This window comes from Bactrocera tryoni, chromosome 5, assembly GCF_016617805.1.
Source record: "Bactrocera tryoni isolate S06 chromosome 5, CSIRO_BtryS06_freeze2, whole genome shotgun sequence".
Lineage (NCBI taxonomy): Eukaryota > Metazoa > Arthropoda > Insecta > Diptera > Tephritidae > Bactrocera > Bactrocera tryoni.
The window spans coordinates 54,781,443-54,798,911 of NC_052503.1; the positions used below are offsets into that span (position 1 = coordinate 54,781,443).

General features: G+C 37.7%; 1 protein-coding gene across 1 annotated transcript; it reads left to right on the forward strand.

Annotated features, from left to right (window-relative positions):
• Window positions 1-13,887: 13,887 nt before the first annotated feature.
• On the forward strand, window positions 13,888-15,515 carry LOC120779055. Its single transcript, XM_040111190.1, has one exon. It carries the CDS (start codon window positions 13,904-13,906, stop codon window positions 15,380-15,382), a length of 1,479 nt encoding a protein of 492 aa, XP_039967124.1. The 5' UTR covers window positions 13,888-13,903; the 3' UTR covers window positions 15,383-15,515.
• Window positions 15,516-17,469: the final 1,954 nt, after the last annotated feature.

The following is a 17,469-nucleotide window of genomic DNA, read 5'->3' on the forward strand; positions in this document are numbered from 1 at the left end:
TGTCAATCTTACCCAACACAGCTAAAGACCCACTCGAGTCTTTTAAGACATCACTTCTGAAATTATTGGAGTCAGCAAAGAACTTAATCCAAAAAAGTCGCCGTGGCATGATAATATTTCCCCCGAAAAATGCTAATTGAGTTACCAAATTTTGCTGCAGAAGTGCTCTCTATTCTCTTCAATGTAATTCTTAGTTTCGGATACTATCCAATTTCATGGAAAAAGTCGCAGATTATCTTGATAGATAAACCTGGGAAAGACTTAACATAGCCGTCTTCATAGAGATCAATCAGTCTTCCACCCTGTCTTTCCAAAGTATTTGAAAAAGTATTACTATCCTTTCCCCCACGAAAATAATACAATACCAATGCATATATTCGGATTTCGTGCGAAACATGGCACAATACAGCAAGTCAATAGAATTACTAACGAAATAAGGAAAGCATTTGAGCACAGGGCGTACTGTTCAGAAATATTTCTAGATGTAGCTCATGCATTGGATAAGGTGTGGCATGAAGGCCTTTTATATATGATTAAAAAAATTCTACCTTTAGAATTGTATAGGACATTGGAGTCTTATTTAAATATTAGACAATTTATGATGAAAGTAGGAGATTTCATATCTGATGAAAGACAGCTAAGGGCTGGTGTACCACAGGGCAGCGTTTTAGGCCCAACTCTATATATTATACATACAGCAGATCTTTCAACAGCTAATAATGTATTAACTTCAACTTTTGCGGATGATACAGCTTTAGTGAGCCGTAATAACTGCCACATTTTAGCATCAAGAAAATTAGCGGAGCATTTAAGTTCTGTCGAAGAATGGCTAGCGAACTGGCGTATAAATGTGAATGAACAGAAATGTAAGCATGTTACGTTTTCGCTAAGCCCAAAAATGTTCCCGGCAGTAAAAATAAGCAATATTTTCGTACCCTAGGCGAACGAAGTAACATATCTTGGGATTCACCTAGATAGAAGGCTCACGTGAAGAAAACACATCTCTGGTAAAATAACATGTATGAAGGTAAGAGCTGCAAATTTAAATTGGCTTTCAAATAAAAACTCCAAACTTAGCCTAGACAACAAAGTGCTTTTATATAATGCGGTCATAAAGCCGATTTGGATGTGTGGCATTCAACTGTGGGGTACGACCTGTGCAACTAATATTGATATAATACAAAAGTTCCAATCGAAAAAGCTTAGAACAATCACATGTTCACCATGGTAGATGCGTAACGAAAATATTCATAAAGACCTTGGTATTCCTATGGTAAAGAAAGAAGTGGAAAATAGCAGAATTAAATATACATATATCTAAACTCCGAGAACACCCAAACCCTTTGGCTAATGCTTTGGTACATTCCTGCGATCAAACACGCCTTAAAAGAAGAGATATATCCGCGTATTAAAGAGCAACGTGTCACCAAAACAGCTCAATCACTTGCTTGAGCCTGTCTAGTTCTTAAATAGATTTAAGATTTTATAACTATACTAGAGGACCCGTCCACGCTTCACTGTGGCTAATATTTACATAAAATAATACTAGGGCTGCTATATATATTCTGGCCTAGGGCAACACTACGTGTTGCCAGGTGCAATCTGACATTTCCATTAGAAAGTTTGACATTTTTTAGCATAACATCACTCAGAACGTTTTGTCATTTAATCGTGAATTGTTTGATTTACAGGGAATTAAAAAATTCATCTCGGCCAAAAAATTGAATTAACTCGTGAACATTTTCGTGCGATCATTTGTCACAACTTTCGACGTGGATTATCACGACAAGAGTGCATCGATGAACTAAAATCTTTGTATATCTATGAAGCACCATCCTATAGCACTGTGAAAAACTGGTACACCGAATTCAATCGTGGCCGACGCTCGCTCAAAGACGAATTCCGTGAAGGTCGTCCAAAAACAGCCGTTGTGCCAGAAAACATCGATGCCGTACGTGAACTGATAATGCAAGACCGTCATGTAACATACCTTCAGATAGAGGCCTGCCTATGCATTTCTCCCACCAGCATACATTCGATATTGCATGAACACCTGGCAGTAAAAAAGGTTTGTTCTCGTTGGATCCCGCACAATTTGACAATCGCTCAAAAAAAGGCTCATGTGGATTGGTGTAAAGAAATGCTGAAAAAATACGATCGCGGTGCTTCAAAAGACGTTTATAAGATCGTCACAGGTGACGAATCATGGATAATCGACAAAAAAATAAAAAAAAAATAAAAAAAACCATTTTCGTTCATAAATATGCCTATTTACATTATTAGGCCAGAAATATATATAGCAACCTACGTAGTACTGCCATCTTTATGATTTCTGTTAGTTGGATTATAACTTTTAGTTATTGAGATATAATATTTTGTGTTAGTTCACAAAAAAATTGATCATAAAGCATTTCGTGTGTTTATAAAGCATTTGGCTTTTTGGGGAAAATACTGTTGAATTTGGGCTCAGGGAAATCCACTGTTGAAAAGATATTTGCTAAGCTGGAAACAGGCGAAATGAGCAAAGTAGGTGCCTCCCAAATTCGTAATCCGACAAAAACAACGAATAACTGATTCTGAGAAGTACATATTTGAGTGCTCCTTAATCGTAATAAATGCACAAATCCTTAAATTGGGATGCACGTGGTATAATACATATTCAACGACTGATTACTCAGCCAGTTATAACTGCACTGCGTATTTGGTTTCAGTTCTTTTCTTCTATTCCAAATATTTAGCAATTGTATTATTTTTGAGAAGACTCTGTTTAAAATTGTACGCATACATTCAAATGATTCCTACAAACATGAATTTTGAACAAATGCTTATGATTTGAAATATAATTTTTGTATTTATGAGTTATATTAAATTTTGACATAAATAGATAAAAGGTATCCTATGTCCTTACCCTAGTTCTAAGATACCTCTCCACCAATTTTCAGCCAAATCGGTCAAGCTGTTTTCATGTTATGTCGTGACAACGGGAAACGGGTTTCATTTATATATATGTAGATAAATAAAATAATATTAAAAAATAACTGCGATCTGAAGCCACCACAAATCAGTTTACTTTTCACTTGGATGTCTGAACGTGTGAAATCAAAGCGCTCTAGCCTTGACGTCGCAAGGGCAAATTTAGTTTTGTTCCAAGCAACTCCTGGAAATAAAATCTAATAAAATGCAAGGAAAAGATGAACTTAGTGGAGGGTGAAGAACTTTCTCGACCTCTTATAATTCACAAGGTAGAAGCAACTTACGACTAGCAACTTTCCAAGACTTGTCAAGCCCACATCAAGACAAACACCGAGAAGACAGTGGTGCTCTTGCCAGATCCCATTCTACACTTAAATCAAACTCAAATTTCTAAGTCCCAAAATATCTATCCTGACTCTAAAACAAGGCAGTGATAGAGATAACAGTCAGAGAACTCAAGGAAATTAGAGCGACTTTGTTATTGGATTCGATAGTTATATCCAAGAGGCTGCGCTTCACTCTGCTGCCACCTTAGTCGCGTCCATTTCCGGTTTGAAAAAACTGCTGTAGTCAAGAATCCTGAAATATATGATCTATTGAAGACTATATGTTTGTATATATATTTTGACTCGTCCGACGTTCCTTCTCAACCATACTTCAAACGCAGGTATGAGGACAAAGAAAATACCATCAGAGGTAGGCTTAGTGTCATACCGATTCAAGAAATCCAGAGAGAGATTCTAGTCAAAGTTTGCAAGTGTGCTTTCGGCAATATGTTATACGTTCTAGAAATAATGTAAGGAACATCAATTAGTACCTCTAAACTATCACATTTATTTCAGCTTACTTGCGCAGTTGAGAGATGTAAAACACAAAACAGTAGAGTCTACAGCCAGTCATACGTAAGGTAATTACATTCCCACCAAAGCGATATTTTCGAAACCCGGTTATTGTATTATACTTAGGAAAAGAGGGAGATGTGGAAATGAAAAAATTGTTTGGGAAAAAGTATACAGAAAATGAAATGTATACAAGGTTATATAATAGAAACTCTCCCCTTTTATAAATACTTTACTTCCTTTTTAAGCACATCTAGAGAGCTAAGCTGTCGAGCGTAACAATTGTCTAAACTAAAATATCCTTTTAAGCGCTACCTTCCCACTTTTATGTTGGTATATAAATATTGAACAACATTGAACAGTGAATAACATTTTCCAAACAATTGTGTTGGTTAGGCATATATTGATAACGTCAGCTCAGTACAATTCTATATTTGAATAACTCCACATCGCATATGCCCAAGGAGTGACCATTTCATTGAAAAAAGTGTTCAGTTATGTTAACCAAGACTAACGTATTCGTTGCTTATACTCGAATTTTGTTGATTACGAAATCGTAGAGATCATCAACCACCAAAACACCCGAATTTAGTGACTCAAGTTGTCAGAGAAAGTGTTATCCGAATCCAACGAAGCCATATTTTTGCCGTGATTAGCATTTAGATCGGCTGTAGAAAAGAGGTGAAGGTGAGACACTCTGTAGTTTTGCACGGTTGTCATAACTTAAGGTCGCTTCTGAGTTCAAATGGCTCAGAAAGATTCCTTCATAATGCTATACTTTATTTTCAATATTTATTATTGTTTTTATGTCTTAGCTTAAATCAGATAAAAACTTAACATCTCCTAAGTCAACATGAACACTCATTTGGCCCCAACTCCCTGCAATGAGTATATACATATATAAGTTTGTAATGCTTTTTTGACACTAAGATAACTACTTGATTCACTTTCACAACGTGAATGTAACAACAAATCAACACGAATCTAGGATAATTGCCGCACTTACGCTCGACATTGCAGCAAACTAAAAACACGATTGTTAGCGCGCAAGAAGGCAACAGTTACATCGTGCGAGAATTCTTCGTATAACTTACAGCATCTACTTAAAATATATACATAAGTATATGCATGTGTTATACATATGTGTGTATGTGTGTTCGCTCATTGAAACCCGAAAGCTCAGACCTTCTTTCTTTTCATTTGTCTCCTTCATTAGTTGAGTATAACTCGGCACACGCACACAATCAAAAGTTCGAATTAAACTTCGTGTTGCGACTTTTGACGTTGTCGCCCCGCCCGTCCCATCACTTCCCAATCCCGGAAGGGTGGAGGAAAACTTCTTATCTCATTTCCAGCGCTTTTGAATTTCGCTATCATTTGCGTTTCTAAGAGAACTTCTTAAGATTTCCTAAGATATTTATTACCCCCTTCCATGCTTGGATGAAGCAGTAACAACTTGTGAAGCGATTGTAGTCACTCTTAATGAAAGTGTTGAAAACATTGCATGAATACTTAAGCAATTAACGCGTGCCATTCGTTTAGCCAAAATATAAAATCGCTCGCAAACTCAGTGACACACACACACACATTCATGCGGACTTATTTTTCGAGTGCAGCCAAGAGCCCGCGCGAAATCTCTGAAAGATGGAACGAGGTTACAATTGTTTTTATAACGGAACTTACTATTTGTTATCACACAATATCAGGAATCTTCTAATCAGTTATTAAAGTGAACGAATAACTACTTTTTCTCAGCAATTTCCCGAGAATTTGAACCATTCAGGTTAGTGAGCCTTTCCGTACGCGGTTCTCTAAAAAAAATAAAATTTGGGAGAGCAAATAACATAATTTCCCAGGTGTTACCAACTTAATATATCCCGTTCAGGGTATAAACAGAATGATTGCATCAAACTTAGAACGAAGTGAAGAAAAACATTTTTTACAGTTATAAATGCAACAAATAATCAAATTACTAATATTTGGATTAGAGTCTCCGATAAATTTAAATTTCAGCATTTAAAATATTGAGAAAACTCGTGCTGTCCTCTTCTGCTTCCACAAAAGCCTATGGCATGCTAGAAGAATAATTTTGAATGAATGCATGAAGACCTTTCGCCTTCTAAGGTTTCTAAAAAACAAGCATGAAGGTTAAACGATTACCGGAAAGCAGTTTTTAGATTACTTTATGGAAAGCTAACTGAGATTAGGATGGTAGAAATGCACGCACTTGGGAGTGAGCAAAAACGATTATTTTACATATGGCTCAAGCAGCTCATGACTTCTGGTCTTAGACCAAGTATCCTCTGGGCAGCCAAACGTATTAAGGATTAAAATTTACGGTGTTGACTTCAATATCATTAGGCATAACAACCGGGCCGTTAGTTTTGTATTATAGCGGTTGGACAAAGAAGCGAAGTAAATGGATCTGGTAATGAACGAGGGTAAGATCCTATCTCCTCTCATCAAGCAAACAGTCGTCGCACTCGCGACTTCGTAGATAATTTTGTCCATCTTGAAACTGGCATTAACACCAACAACGTCTGTCTCGAAGTCTACGAAAGCTACACGCCGTCATACATTTCCTACTGGATTTCTACAATATACGTGTTGTTCGCTATTCGGCTGCTTAAATGAATTCACTTAAGTGTTGGTGTAATAATTTGCAGTTAAAATAGCGCTAAAACTAAGCACACATCGGGGATTAGATGCCATAAAATTTTCTTCGCTATTTTCCACAATTTTAATTTACGCGCCAAAATTTCTAACGCATTCCACACATCCACTCAAGCGGAGCGAAAGAAGAAAGCAAAACAATTTCATTTTCAGACGGCGCAATCGAATATGAAGGAACGGCTGTCACAGTCGAGTAGTCAAGTAGTGAAATAGTCTGTGGCAGACAGACAACTTTTGCTGTAACTCGAAGCGAGATTTCTCCATGAAGCAGCAGACAAAAACAGAATTAAATTTTACCGAAAACCAAGAAAGAACCGTTAATATATTTATGCATTGTGGGCGTGCGTAATTAGCTTTGGCGCATTCTAGATTTGCCACAGGGTGTAGTTTTGACGTGGGCGTGTGTTTGTGTGTTGGTATTTGGTATGCAAAACAGGGAAGCATTTTAAATTACTCGCCGCTTATTAGTTGCGATAATTTAATTTCGGTCTTTGCTGCTGGCAGAAACCGATTTTCTCGGGCACTCTCAGTAAATGAATAAATTTCCAAGTGCTGATGACTTGATTGCATGAATGGTACATTGTACTCCTCAACAAAGCAGCACTGTTGCAAGAATTTCATGGAATACTTCATATTCCGCTTCTTGCCGCTTTTGATTATATTTATTGTGCTTTCTCATTGTTATTGTTGTGTTTCGTGGCACCCCATCCTGGGAGAATATATTATGTTTGTAATTAGCACATTATCATCAATCATTGCTTCTGCGTCTGTGGCAAGGCCGCACAACGAGTAGATGATTCAATTAGCGCTCAAAAGCCACACAAACGCGCGAACTTACACTCTAACGGTACGGGCGAATGCTTTTCCGGTAAATGTGGTGATTGGGAATTTGAAATTTTGAAGACTTGCCAGTTAATTATTTTTTATTAATAACGAGCGAAATTGAATTGCTTGGCAAATACGTTTTGAATGCATTTATAATTAAGCAATTAAAATATCTAATTATAGAGCAATTTAATTGGGTTCCAATGCATGAGTGATTCTAAGAGGAATTGCTGCTGAACCACAGATCACGTTCGGTGCAAATTGTTCACTTTGTTTTCTTACCCATATTTTTGATCCGATATTAAGCAACTGGGATAGCATATAACAGCAGATGATGGCCGAGCGTTTCCCTTCATTTATGGTATATTCCTTACCGCGCTCCAATGAATGATTCGTAAGATTTTTAATTGTAATTACCAAAGCAATTCCAGCGCGATGAAATCAGCTAATCCCAACAAAGCTCTAGAGCTCATTCAATCAATTACTACGTCAGTTTTTGTCTTAACTGCGAGCGGTTTTAAGATTCTAGGAACGTAACACACTTCCGATACGGACACCGTTTAATATTTTGTGGATCTAATTTCTGAATTTAGGTTAGATTGGTTAAGAGTAAGGCTTAAAAAAGAGCAGGTTGAGTGTGAATTCTCCCTTGTACGAATATTCGTTGCACTGTTAACTATGTATTGAAAGTTATTTTAACATTTGCGTGACTAAGGATCGATATGTTAAGTGAGTGGACTGACTGAGTTTCTTTATACACACAATACCACTGGATGTTTTGTATTAACTTCAATTCGCAAGTTCTTCTACCGTGTTTAATCTGAAACAAAGTCAATATGTCCGTTAACATATAAAATACAGTGAAACTGCAGACTACTTAGTTGGGCTGAAGCAGTGCGGGCAGTGAAGCCATAAGCTCCTGAGAGATACAGGAAATGATGATGGGTGGCCTCTAATGTGGTTATAATAGAGTCTTTTACCTTAGAACTATCGAAATTTGTTTGCATAAGTTGGTCGCAAATAAATATATAAGGATATATTAAAATACCCCAAAAATCCACTGAATACTAACACCCGTAATGACATTCATTTCGAAGACAATGTGTATATTATCTCAATACTGTATATAAACGCAGAAGCGATACTAATTTGGTTGAACGATGAAAAAAGTTTGGTTGGACATCTTTGGCGACAATTATCAAACTCGACGTAAACAAAATCGTTCCAGTCATACGAATATGTAGTAATATACAGTTAGTAGCTATTAACTCGATATATAGTATTATATTTTTAGTTCTCTTTCAACAAAAATATAGTGTCGGTACTTGAGGGAGCATTTAACAATGTGCGATCGGAATTGGTCATAAGAGCAATGAAAAGATCAACAGAGGCACTAGGCAAATCTCAGTGGTAATTGAAAGTACTAAAGGGCGAGGCTGTCGGGTGATAGCCTATGCTCATCTGCATAGCTCTCATGGTTAAAGAAAAAATCCTGGATACCGTTTACTAATTAACACAAGGTTACCTCAATGTGGTATTTAGCTGGGCGGCAAGAAGAGACTTAGCTGTCAATCGAAGTAAAACTGAATTAATTTAATTCCGTTCCATTCACCCTGTCCTTGAATTACTTGAGCCTCGTTCTCGATAGGAAGCTATCATGGAAGACCAATGTTGAGGAGAGAATAAGGTAGACTTCGGTTGTCTTATATTGTTGTAAGCTTTTTATTGGAAAGGGGATAGGTCTACCACCAAAAGCTTAACAGTAGTTAAGCCAATATTTTTATATAGGGATTTGTGTGGCATAGGATGCTCAGTAAACCCACACTCGCTGAAGAGAATCTACGAGTGGCTCTGATTGGCATCAGTAGTGTACTACTTACAACTCCAACGATGGCGCTTATGGAGATATTAAGGACATTACGAAATCCTCTTTAATTTCGACTGCATGCCTGATAACTTGTATCCACGCATAATGGCATCTTCTCCACGCACATACCTTCGCGAGATATGCCAGTGGAGCGGATTCGAACAGTCAACTTTTTCACGAATGGATCGAACCTCAGAGAGAATGTTGAAGGGGTTGTCTTCTGCCCGGAGCTCTCAATCAACTCTTGCCGGACCTCTGTAGTATCTTACAAGCAGAGGTGGCAGCCATCAAGGTAGCAGCAGATGTACTTCGTCGAAGTGTAGCTTCTTATAGGGAAGTGTACATTCACTCAAGTAGCAGAGCTGGAACTATGGGCTTCACGCGAGCTCAGTAAGCATTGGCTTCAAAGGCCTTCTGGCTCTGAGTCCACCCTAAAAGGTCCATTGGACTGCAAGCTCTTAACAAGGCTCGCATAGTTGCAATGATGGGAGTCCTAACTGGACGATGTCCCAATGTCACTCAGGCGGTGAGGCGAAAGACTTTGGAAAACGCAACTTGTCAAAACAAGATGGAAGATGAAGTGAAAACATCTAGAAAACATCTCCACTCTCCAGGTTTTACAGGACATAATGAAAGCATACCGGTTGCCATCCTTTTTACGAACCCTGTGAATTGATTGGAATTTTTATTAGCCACCTCAATAAATTTTTGCAAGCTCTAGGCGTTTTGTCGATATCCGACGGTCTTTTTGATCCATACTTAGGAGTTTTGGGCATCACAACGGCCACCGTTTCTAGCAGTCCAACTGGAATTTGTTGTGGTCTCACGAGCAATCATCATATTTGTCTAACTTAACCTAACATCTAAAAAATTAAATTGTCGCTTTTTATATTTGATAATACAGTCAAGAGCCTTTTGAGAAGCGTACTGTCGCTATCTCATATCTTGCATATCTACAATCGGCGATCTGTTACGGAAACTGCCGACGTGGTTCGTTTTGTCATGTTATCTTTCTTGGTAGCCGTGAAAAACTTGGACGTGGCTTATCAAAAACCGGCATGCAATCACCTTTAAACTTGTTAAAGGTATTTTGACGATCGCCATTGAAGAAACGCCAGATCATTTCCACGAACAAAAATCGAATCACGTCTCCAGTCCGATCCAGCAGACAGTAACCGTCATCCCATACGAAAGCTCTATTACGACAGTGGTAAGTTAGTTTCTTATCACCCAATATAGTAACTATATGTCGGTCTGTCTGACTCATGTGGATTCCTCGAAAAACAGAGTTTCACTTTCAAAACGTCTTGGTAAATTGTGAGATTAAAGGCTTAATTTTCCCTAGTTCAAAGCAAATTCGCCACAAATTGGCTTAATATATATATATACACATACATAAAATTCTAAAGTGTCACGAACATATGTATATTTATTCAAGAATTAGCTAGAAAGTCTCCAGAAAAAAATTCGATTGTGTCCGCCAAAAAATATGCTACTCTTTAGCTGACCAATATATCAGCGGAGAAAAACGAAGCGGAAGCAAGTGCAGTCCAACGGATTTAAACTGTCGGTGGAGGTATGAAGGTTGGCGGATGGGGTCGTTGCTTTGTTTGTAAGTACTAATCCAACAAGAAGAAGAGAAGCTTGGCATTTTTTGTGCTAATATAAAGCGGACAGCGAATGGGGTTTCGTCTGGTGGCAGTTTATCAAGCTGTCTTTCGAAAGACATTTGTAAGTTAACAATACACAACATAAGCCACTGCAAAAACTAGAAAAGCGACGTCTGCTTGTGTACAAAAAATAAACAACATGAAAGCTCAAACAACATGAAGACTCTGCACGCCACAAGTGGCAGCAACGGCGCAATAAATGCAAAAAATTTGTGAAAAAGGAAAAATGGAAGGAGAAAAAATTGTAAGACCGCAATATGTTGGCTAGCACACTATACTAAAAGGTACTATTAACACCGTGAACAAAGTATATTAAGTTTACCACGAAGTTTGTTACACAAACGTCGAAGGCTCTAAAATGTACAAGTATATCAGCATGACGAGCTGATTCGGTTTAGCTATGTCCGTCCGTCTGTTTAATTGAAACTATGCGATTCCGCACTTACCCCAATATGACGGTTAAAAACTACTAAAAGCGAGATGGTATGACGGGCCTTTAGTGGAGACGGGGTCAAAATCGGACGACAAGCGCGTCAACGCTCACTTTTAGAAAATCACATATCTAAGAATTCACTCTACAATTTTCGACCAAATTTGGTACATGGAAGTGCCCTGACATCTTTATGTTACAGTGTGAAAACTGATGAAGTCCGACAACAACCACACATACTTTCCATATAACACAATTGTAAATTCCATCTGATTCTTACCACTGGAGTGTACAAATCAAGAAGCAATTAATATGGCAGGATAAATCCTTGCACGAATATCCTTATATCGAAAAATCGTCCAATTCCAACAAAAACTGTTAAAGGCCCTGGGTACCGAATATTTGGACTCTATACCTATAGTTGACCTTTTACCGAAAATATCGGTCAATGTGTGAGATATATAATTGATATTCAGGGATAATACTTGCCTATCAATAGTTTGTTTGCATGTCAAACTCTTAGCCCTCATAAACGTAATATAAAGATTTTCGAACTTCCGATGACTTTGTACCGCATATATCGGCCAATATGTGAGTTATCTCAAAAAAAATGAGAGAGCAGATTTTGCTCTTAATAGTGTATCTTTGTGTCAAAAATAGATAAATTTGAGCGGATACTTGACCTAGCCCCCATATAACTTATATCAGAATTTTCGAACTTCCGGCTGACTTTACTATAAATCATTGATTTTTTTATTATGCGGCTTGTTAATAGTTGTGGTATTGGTAAAAATAGAAAAACTTGGGTTTTCCTAACAAACCTTTTGCCGTATATGTCGGTCAGTGTATGAGTTATTTAGAAGCACACCTAATGTGAAATTTAAAAAAATTGAATTTTTCATATATCGTTAGGCTATACTTTTAAAAACAACATACATACTACTAAAATTTTATATTAATAGCTAAAATTGTTTTAGAATGCTAAAGTGTAGCCGCTTAGTTCACTCAAACCCATCAGTTTATCTTTATACGCCAAAAGATTGATTAAAATTCCAAATTTCTCAATTAAATTTCCGAAGCTTTTGCGATTAGTTCATTATACGGACAGTAGCTTCTAGTAGATAATTTTACTTTATGTTTCATTCACGAAGAAAGGCGGAATTACTGCAGAAATGAAGGCCTTTTTTGTTTAGCGCCGTCGGTGATCGCATCTAGCTCGAAAAATATTAAAATTTTTGTTTCAAAGAACTTTACTGGAATTTCTTAAAATATGTATGAAATATATTTACACAAAATTTTCAAATAATTAAAACAGTATTTTTTAATGCAAAATATAGCTTTTTCGAGTCCCTGGCTTTGATTCTTGCAAGTCACAGGGGTATAAAATGTTCGGTTGCAGCCGTACTTAGCCTTTCCTTATTTGCTGTCTTTAAATTTGCGTAATCAAGCTAAGCCAACAACAGCATGTGAAACATAGTCGCTTATATATACAACCAAACACATACATATACAGTTGTGCTTATAAATGATGTAATTTATCAGGTAATCAATCCACTCACTTCCATTATACGCCTAAATATCATAATCTCTTGCTTATTCACAAATCACAGTTACGAAGTTGAAAATAGCCTCACTTTTTGCTACCCTTCTATTGAATTCTTTTTTATCAAGGTTGATATTTTCTAAACACGTGTTATTTTATACCTTTATGTGTTTTTACTACCGTACATGACTCAGGTGCCGTTTCTTTTTATCTGTAATTTAATGAGATCTGAGCACGTGCACAGCCAAAAACTGGACTGCCGGCCGCTCAATAAATCATTCGTAGCAAATAAAATAACGAGAAAACATAAAAATTATTTTAAGAATAACCAGAGGCTATCGATAGATGAAACACATAAAGATATCAGAAAGTATTCGACTACAAACACAGATAAGAGCGCCACTGTTGTCCAAGTGTTAACAGTGTTTGTCGGATGACCATTGCTCCAGTCCGTTATGTATCATTATTCGTAGTATAGGAGGTTTAGGGTAGTTCAACGTCAGACTCATTTTCGGCCACTAAACAACTGTTCATCTTCATTTCATTACAACAATCGAAAGAATATAATACAATACATTAAACTTGCTTTTACCCAGTACACCAAAAGCATCCATATAAGAACTTCTTTTCGTGTCATAAAAAGTACGGTAACCCCGGAAGCGGAGTTCCCAATCTGAATTCGGGCATAGTAACCCTAAAATATTTAAAGCTTTCACAATTCTCTTAGTAAGACTCTATGTAGAAAGGCAATAAAATATATTTTTAATTATTTAATGCGCTGCCAGTCAAAACACAAACTTCCAGTAACTTAATTACTATATTATGAAGTGCAAATAAATCGTATGCCACTAATCGATGGTAATAAAATCTCAGTGAAGTAACGAATAATTTGTAACCTAAAATTCAAAAAATATACCAGAAACGCCTTAACTTATCAGTTGCGGTGGATTATGGGTTATCAACGATTACGAAGGCACATTCGTCTAAACTTGATTAGATTTCCGTGCCAAACTTCGATGGTCTACAATTATTTAAATACCAAATAGCTCTCAAGGCTTTAACAGTTTAACGCGAACGGTCGAAATGTATTCGGGCGGAAAAGCAGTGAAGCTTGTGCTAGTGCTAGCTTGCTTATTAGCTGTTGTGGAGGCAGGCATACTGCACTCAAAAGAGACCGTAGTGAAAAGCTTACTTGCCAATACTGAGAATGATGGACCCCGCACACCATATCCAACGTTATCCACGGCTAATACATACCCCACACCTCCATACATAAACGTAACTGATGGAACTACCGACGTAACAGATGAAACTACCGACGTCACCACGGACGGCCCATTCAGCAGCACAACGCCACCACCAGAGATTGGTGGAGGTGTCGTGGTGCGCGGTGACTGTGCATTCGATGTGAATGGTGATCTCAATGATCCAGCTCCGATCTTCACACCACAAAACCAACTGGAATGGCTAGTGCCGAATCCTGCAGGTGTGGTCGAATTATCTAACGGCGCCTACATCGACATGTACTGCGACAAGTCTTTCATAGCGCCGTTTAGCAATCTTACTAAAGTCACAGCACAGTGTCTGCAAAAGCAGTACTTCCTTGTCGATGGTGTGATTCATCCATTCTCCGATTTTAGCTGCACCAGTTGGCCAGCATATACGGCACGTCGCACTGGACGCCCCTGCAATGGCGGCACAGATCTTGTGGAAGTTGGCTTCGTGCTCACCTCGGGTTTTTTACAAATCATGGATGTTTGCCACGATGAAGTGAACGAGGTAACCCGTTACGTTCATCACAAGCTTAATCCCTCTAGTGCCGGCTATCAGCATGGCGTCACACGTCCCAGCTTCATAACCGGTGACTTTTATGCTGGCAAAAATGTGAATAATCTCTACACGAAGGTAGAACAAAATAATACCATCAGTAAAATCCTCGGCATGGATGCATCGCCTTTCTTCAATGACACCATCGATGTGTACTTGGCGCGCGGTCACATGGCCGCCAAGGTGGACTTTATTTTTGGCGCACCCCAAAAAGCGACATTCTTCTTCGTGAATGCGGCGCCGCAGTGGCAGATGTTCAACGGCCGCAATTGGGAACGTGTGGAGGACAGTGTGCGTCGCTATGCAAGCGATCAAGCATTAGATTTGGACTGTTATACCGGCATTTGGGGTGTCTCCACGCTCCCAGATGTTAATGGCGTACAACGCGAGTTATACCTGGACTTTGACGAGAACAATAACGGTCTGATCCCAGTGCCAAAAATATATTTCCGCGTTGTCATCGATCGTAAGTCCCGCAATGGCATTGTTTTAATAGGTGTCAACAACCCGCATGTAACATTGGAGGAGATCAAGAAAGACTATGTGATCTGCAAAGACGTGGGTAATCGTATTAAGTGGGTTAGCTGGGACAAGGAAAACCTCATGAATGGCTACTCGTACGCCTGCGCCGTTGACGATTTCATAAGTGTAGTAAAGGACTTACCTTTGGATGACTTGTACACAAGCGGTCTATTGGGTGTAGAAGAACTGACCATCGAAAATATACCATCTTAGAAGACACAGTTAGCTTTGTGACTAAAATGCTGAAGCTCGAGAAATTGGCGTTATTAAAAGAAATTCTAGGGCAATAAGTGTAAAAGAGCTTTATTAAATATTTTTGAAATTCTAAGCTACGAACAGCAATGTATTTAAGTGTTTCATTCTACACCTCTAGCCTTTTGCTATTTTGATAACGGCACGTAATAAATCTACAAATTACCCTCTTACAGTAATAAATAATTATAAAAAAAATTATAGGTAATTTTTGTTATCGGAACAAACACACACAGCAGTACTGAGTACTTCATCAATATAAAATTCTTTCTGTGGTTTCCTGCGCTGATTTCTACAAACACAGACTTCCAGATCTTGCTGGTGGTTTTATACTTGTATGTCTTCAAACTTTCCATACTTAAATTGGTTTTTATACTTCGAAGTGATCTGGATGTCATTTCCAGTGGCATTTTCAATGAACCATTGACCAGGGAACTTATACTCGTATTTCTCTATTATGGAGGTCCAAAGCGTAGTGTCTCCAATAGAATCTCTTAGTGGTGCCCAAGTGTCAAGCAATAGATTTTGTTTCGAGAAGACTTTATCCTACGGACAATTATGGCCAGTGACTGTTCCTCTTTATGAATGAAAATAATAAGGAAAATTCTTAGAGTGTACTTTGCTTCACATGGAGGCACTCGACAAGTAGGAGGAGCGGCTGGTGTGACTATGAAATATCAATATTATATACCAGCAGCTAAATAGCTTATCTATCAATAGATAAGTCTTTGTTGGTTTCTTGGACTAACCCTAAGATAGCAAACTTTATGACTCCCAAAGCTCAATGTTGATATATTACTACGCAGTAGTTGATAATGTACAATTTATACAGTTAAAGATCGCAGTCGTTTAGCTTTAGTGTTTCTAAAATTTAGTTATTGGTTGCCACTTCGACAGTACCTCTTCAATTTTTATAAGTGAGGAAATGATGAAAAAACAATAACATCGGATACACTGAATCTACAATATCCTTCACAAATACAAAAGATTCCTAACAAGATCTTAATTTCGATTATTCAGTTTGTATTGTAGCTATATGCTACAGCGATCCGATCTGAACAATTGCTTTTGAGATTGTACCACGACCTTAGACACCAACCCGTGCTATGGTGATCTAATGTCGGCGGTTCCGACAAATAAGCTAATTCTTGAGGGGAAAAGGACGTGTTTCAAATTTCAGAAGAATATCTCTACAACTGTTGGATTAGTATTTACAGACAGTTTGACAAAGCTATGACTCAACTCGTCTTGCTGATCATTTTCATTTGTCATGTATGTATATACTTTAAAGGGTCTCTGGCGATATTTTTATATTTGTTACAAACATTGTGGCAAACATATTATACCCTCTTTAGGTTATGAAAACGTCGAAGAACTGTAGAAAACTGCATTATTCGGGGCGTCATTAAAGAAAAGATGGGAAAACTATTTATGCAATTACAATGAAAGTTTTTCGTATCACATCGTGTCAGAATCTTGTATGTACCATTCTTTTTACACATTCACTGATTATTGAATTTGTGTTGGTTTGGAGTACAAAAGTAGAAGTTGCATAGATGAAATGTACATAAATGTAGATTCCTTATGGAGACTTCAAGGACATCCGTTGAAATTTGTTATTTGTTATTTGCTTTAACGACGTTCATCCCTGGTACAATGGTTTACTGAGTGACATCCCCATCGTTACATTATCCAGATCGTTAAAGAAGTTTGTCCAATCCACATCTTTTCTGCAATTATGAAAATAGCGCCAAATATTTCATTGCACAGATCATCAAGATAGTAAACGGTTCGCTTAGGATTCTTCTACACACATTTTTTTAAACACTACCGCTCAAATCATTCCTCCGTCGAATCGATGCTATAAATTCGCTAGAAAAAAGTCAGTAGACAGTAATGCGCCTCTTGTTGTGATCAAGAATTCAGAAGAATATACATAATGTGGAATGTAAACTGTAGTATTTGTACGTCAAGAAAGGATTTTATTCATTACTTGTCAACCGAATATGCAACACTGAATGACACCTGTAGTTCTCTGTGATATTGAG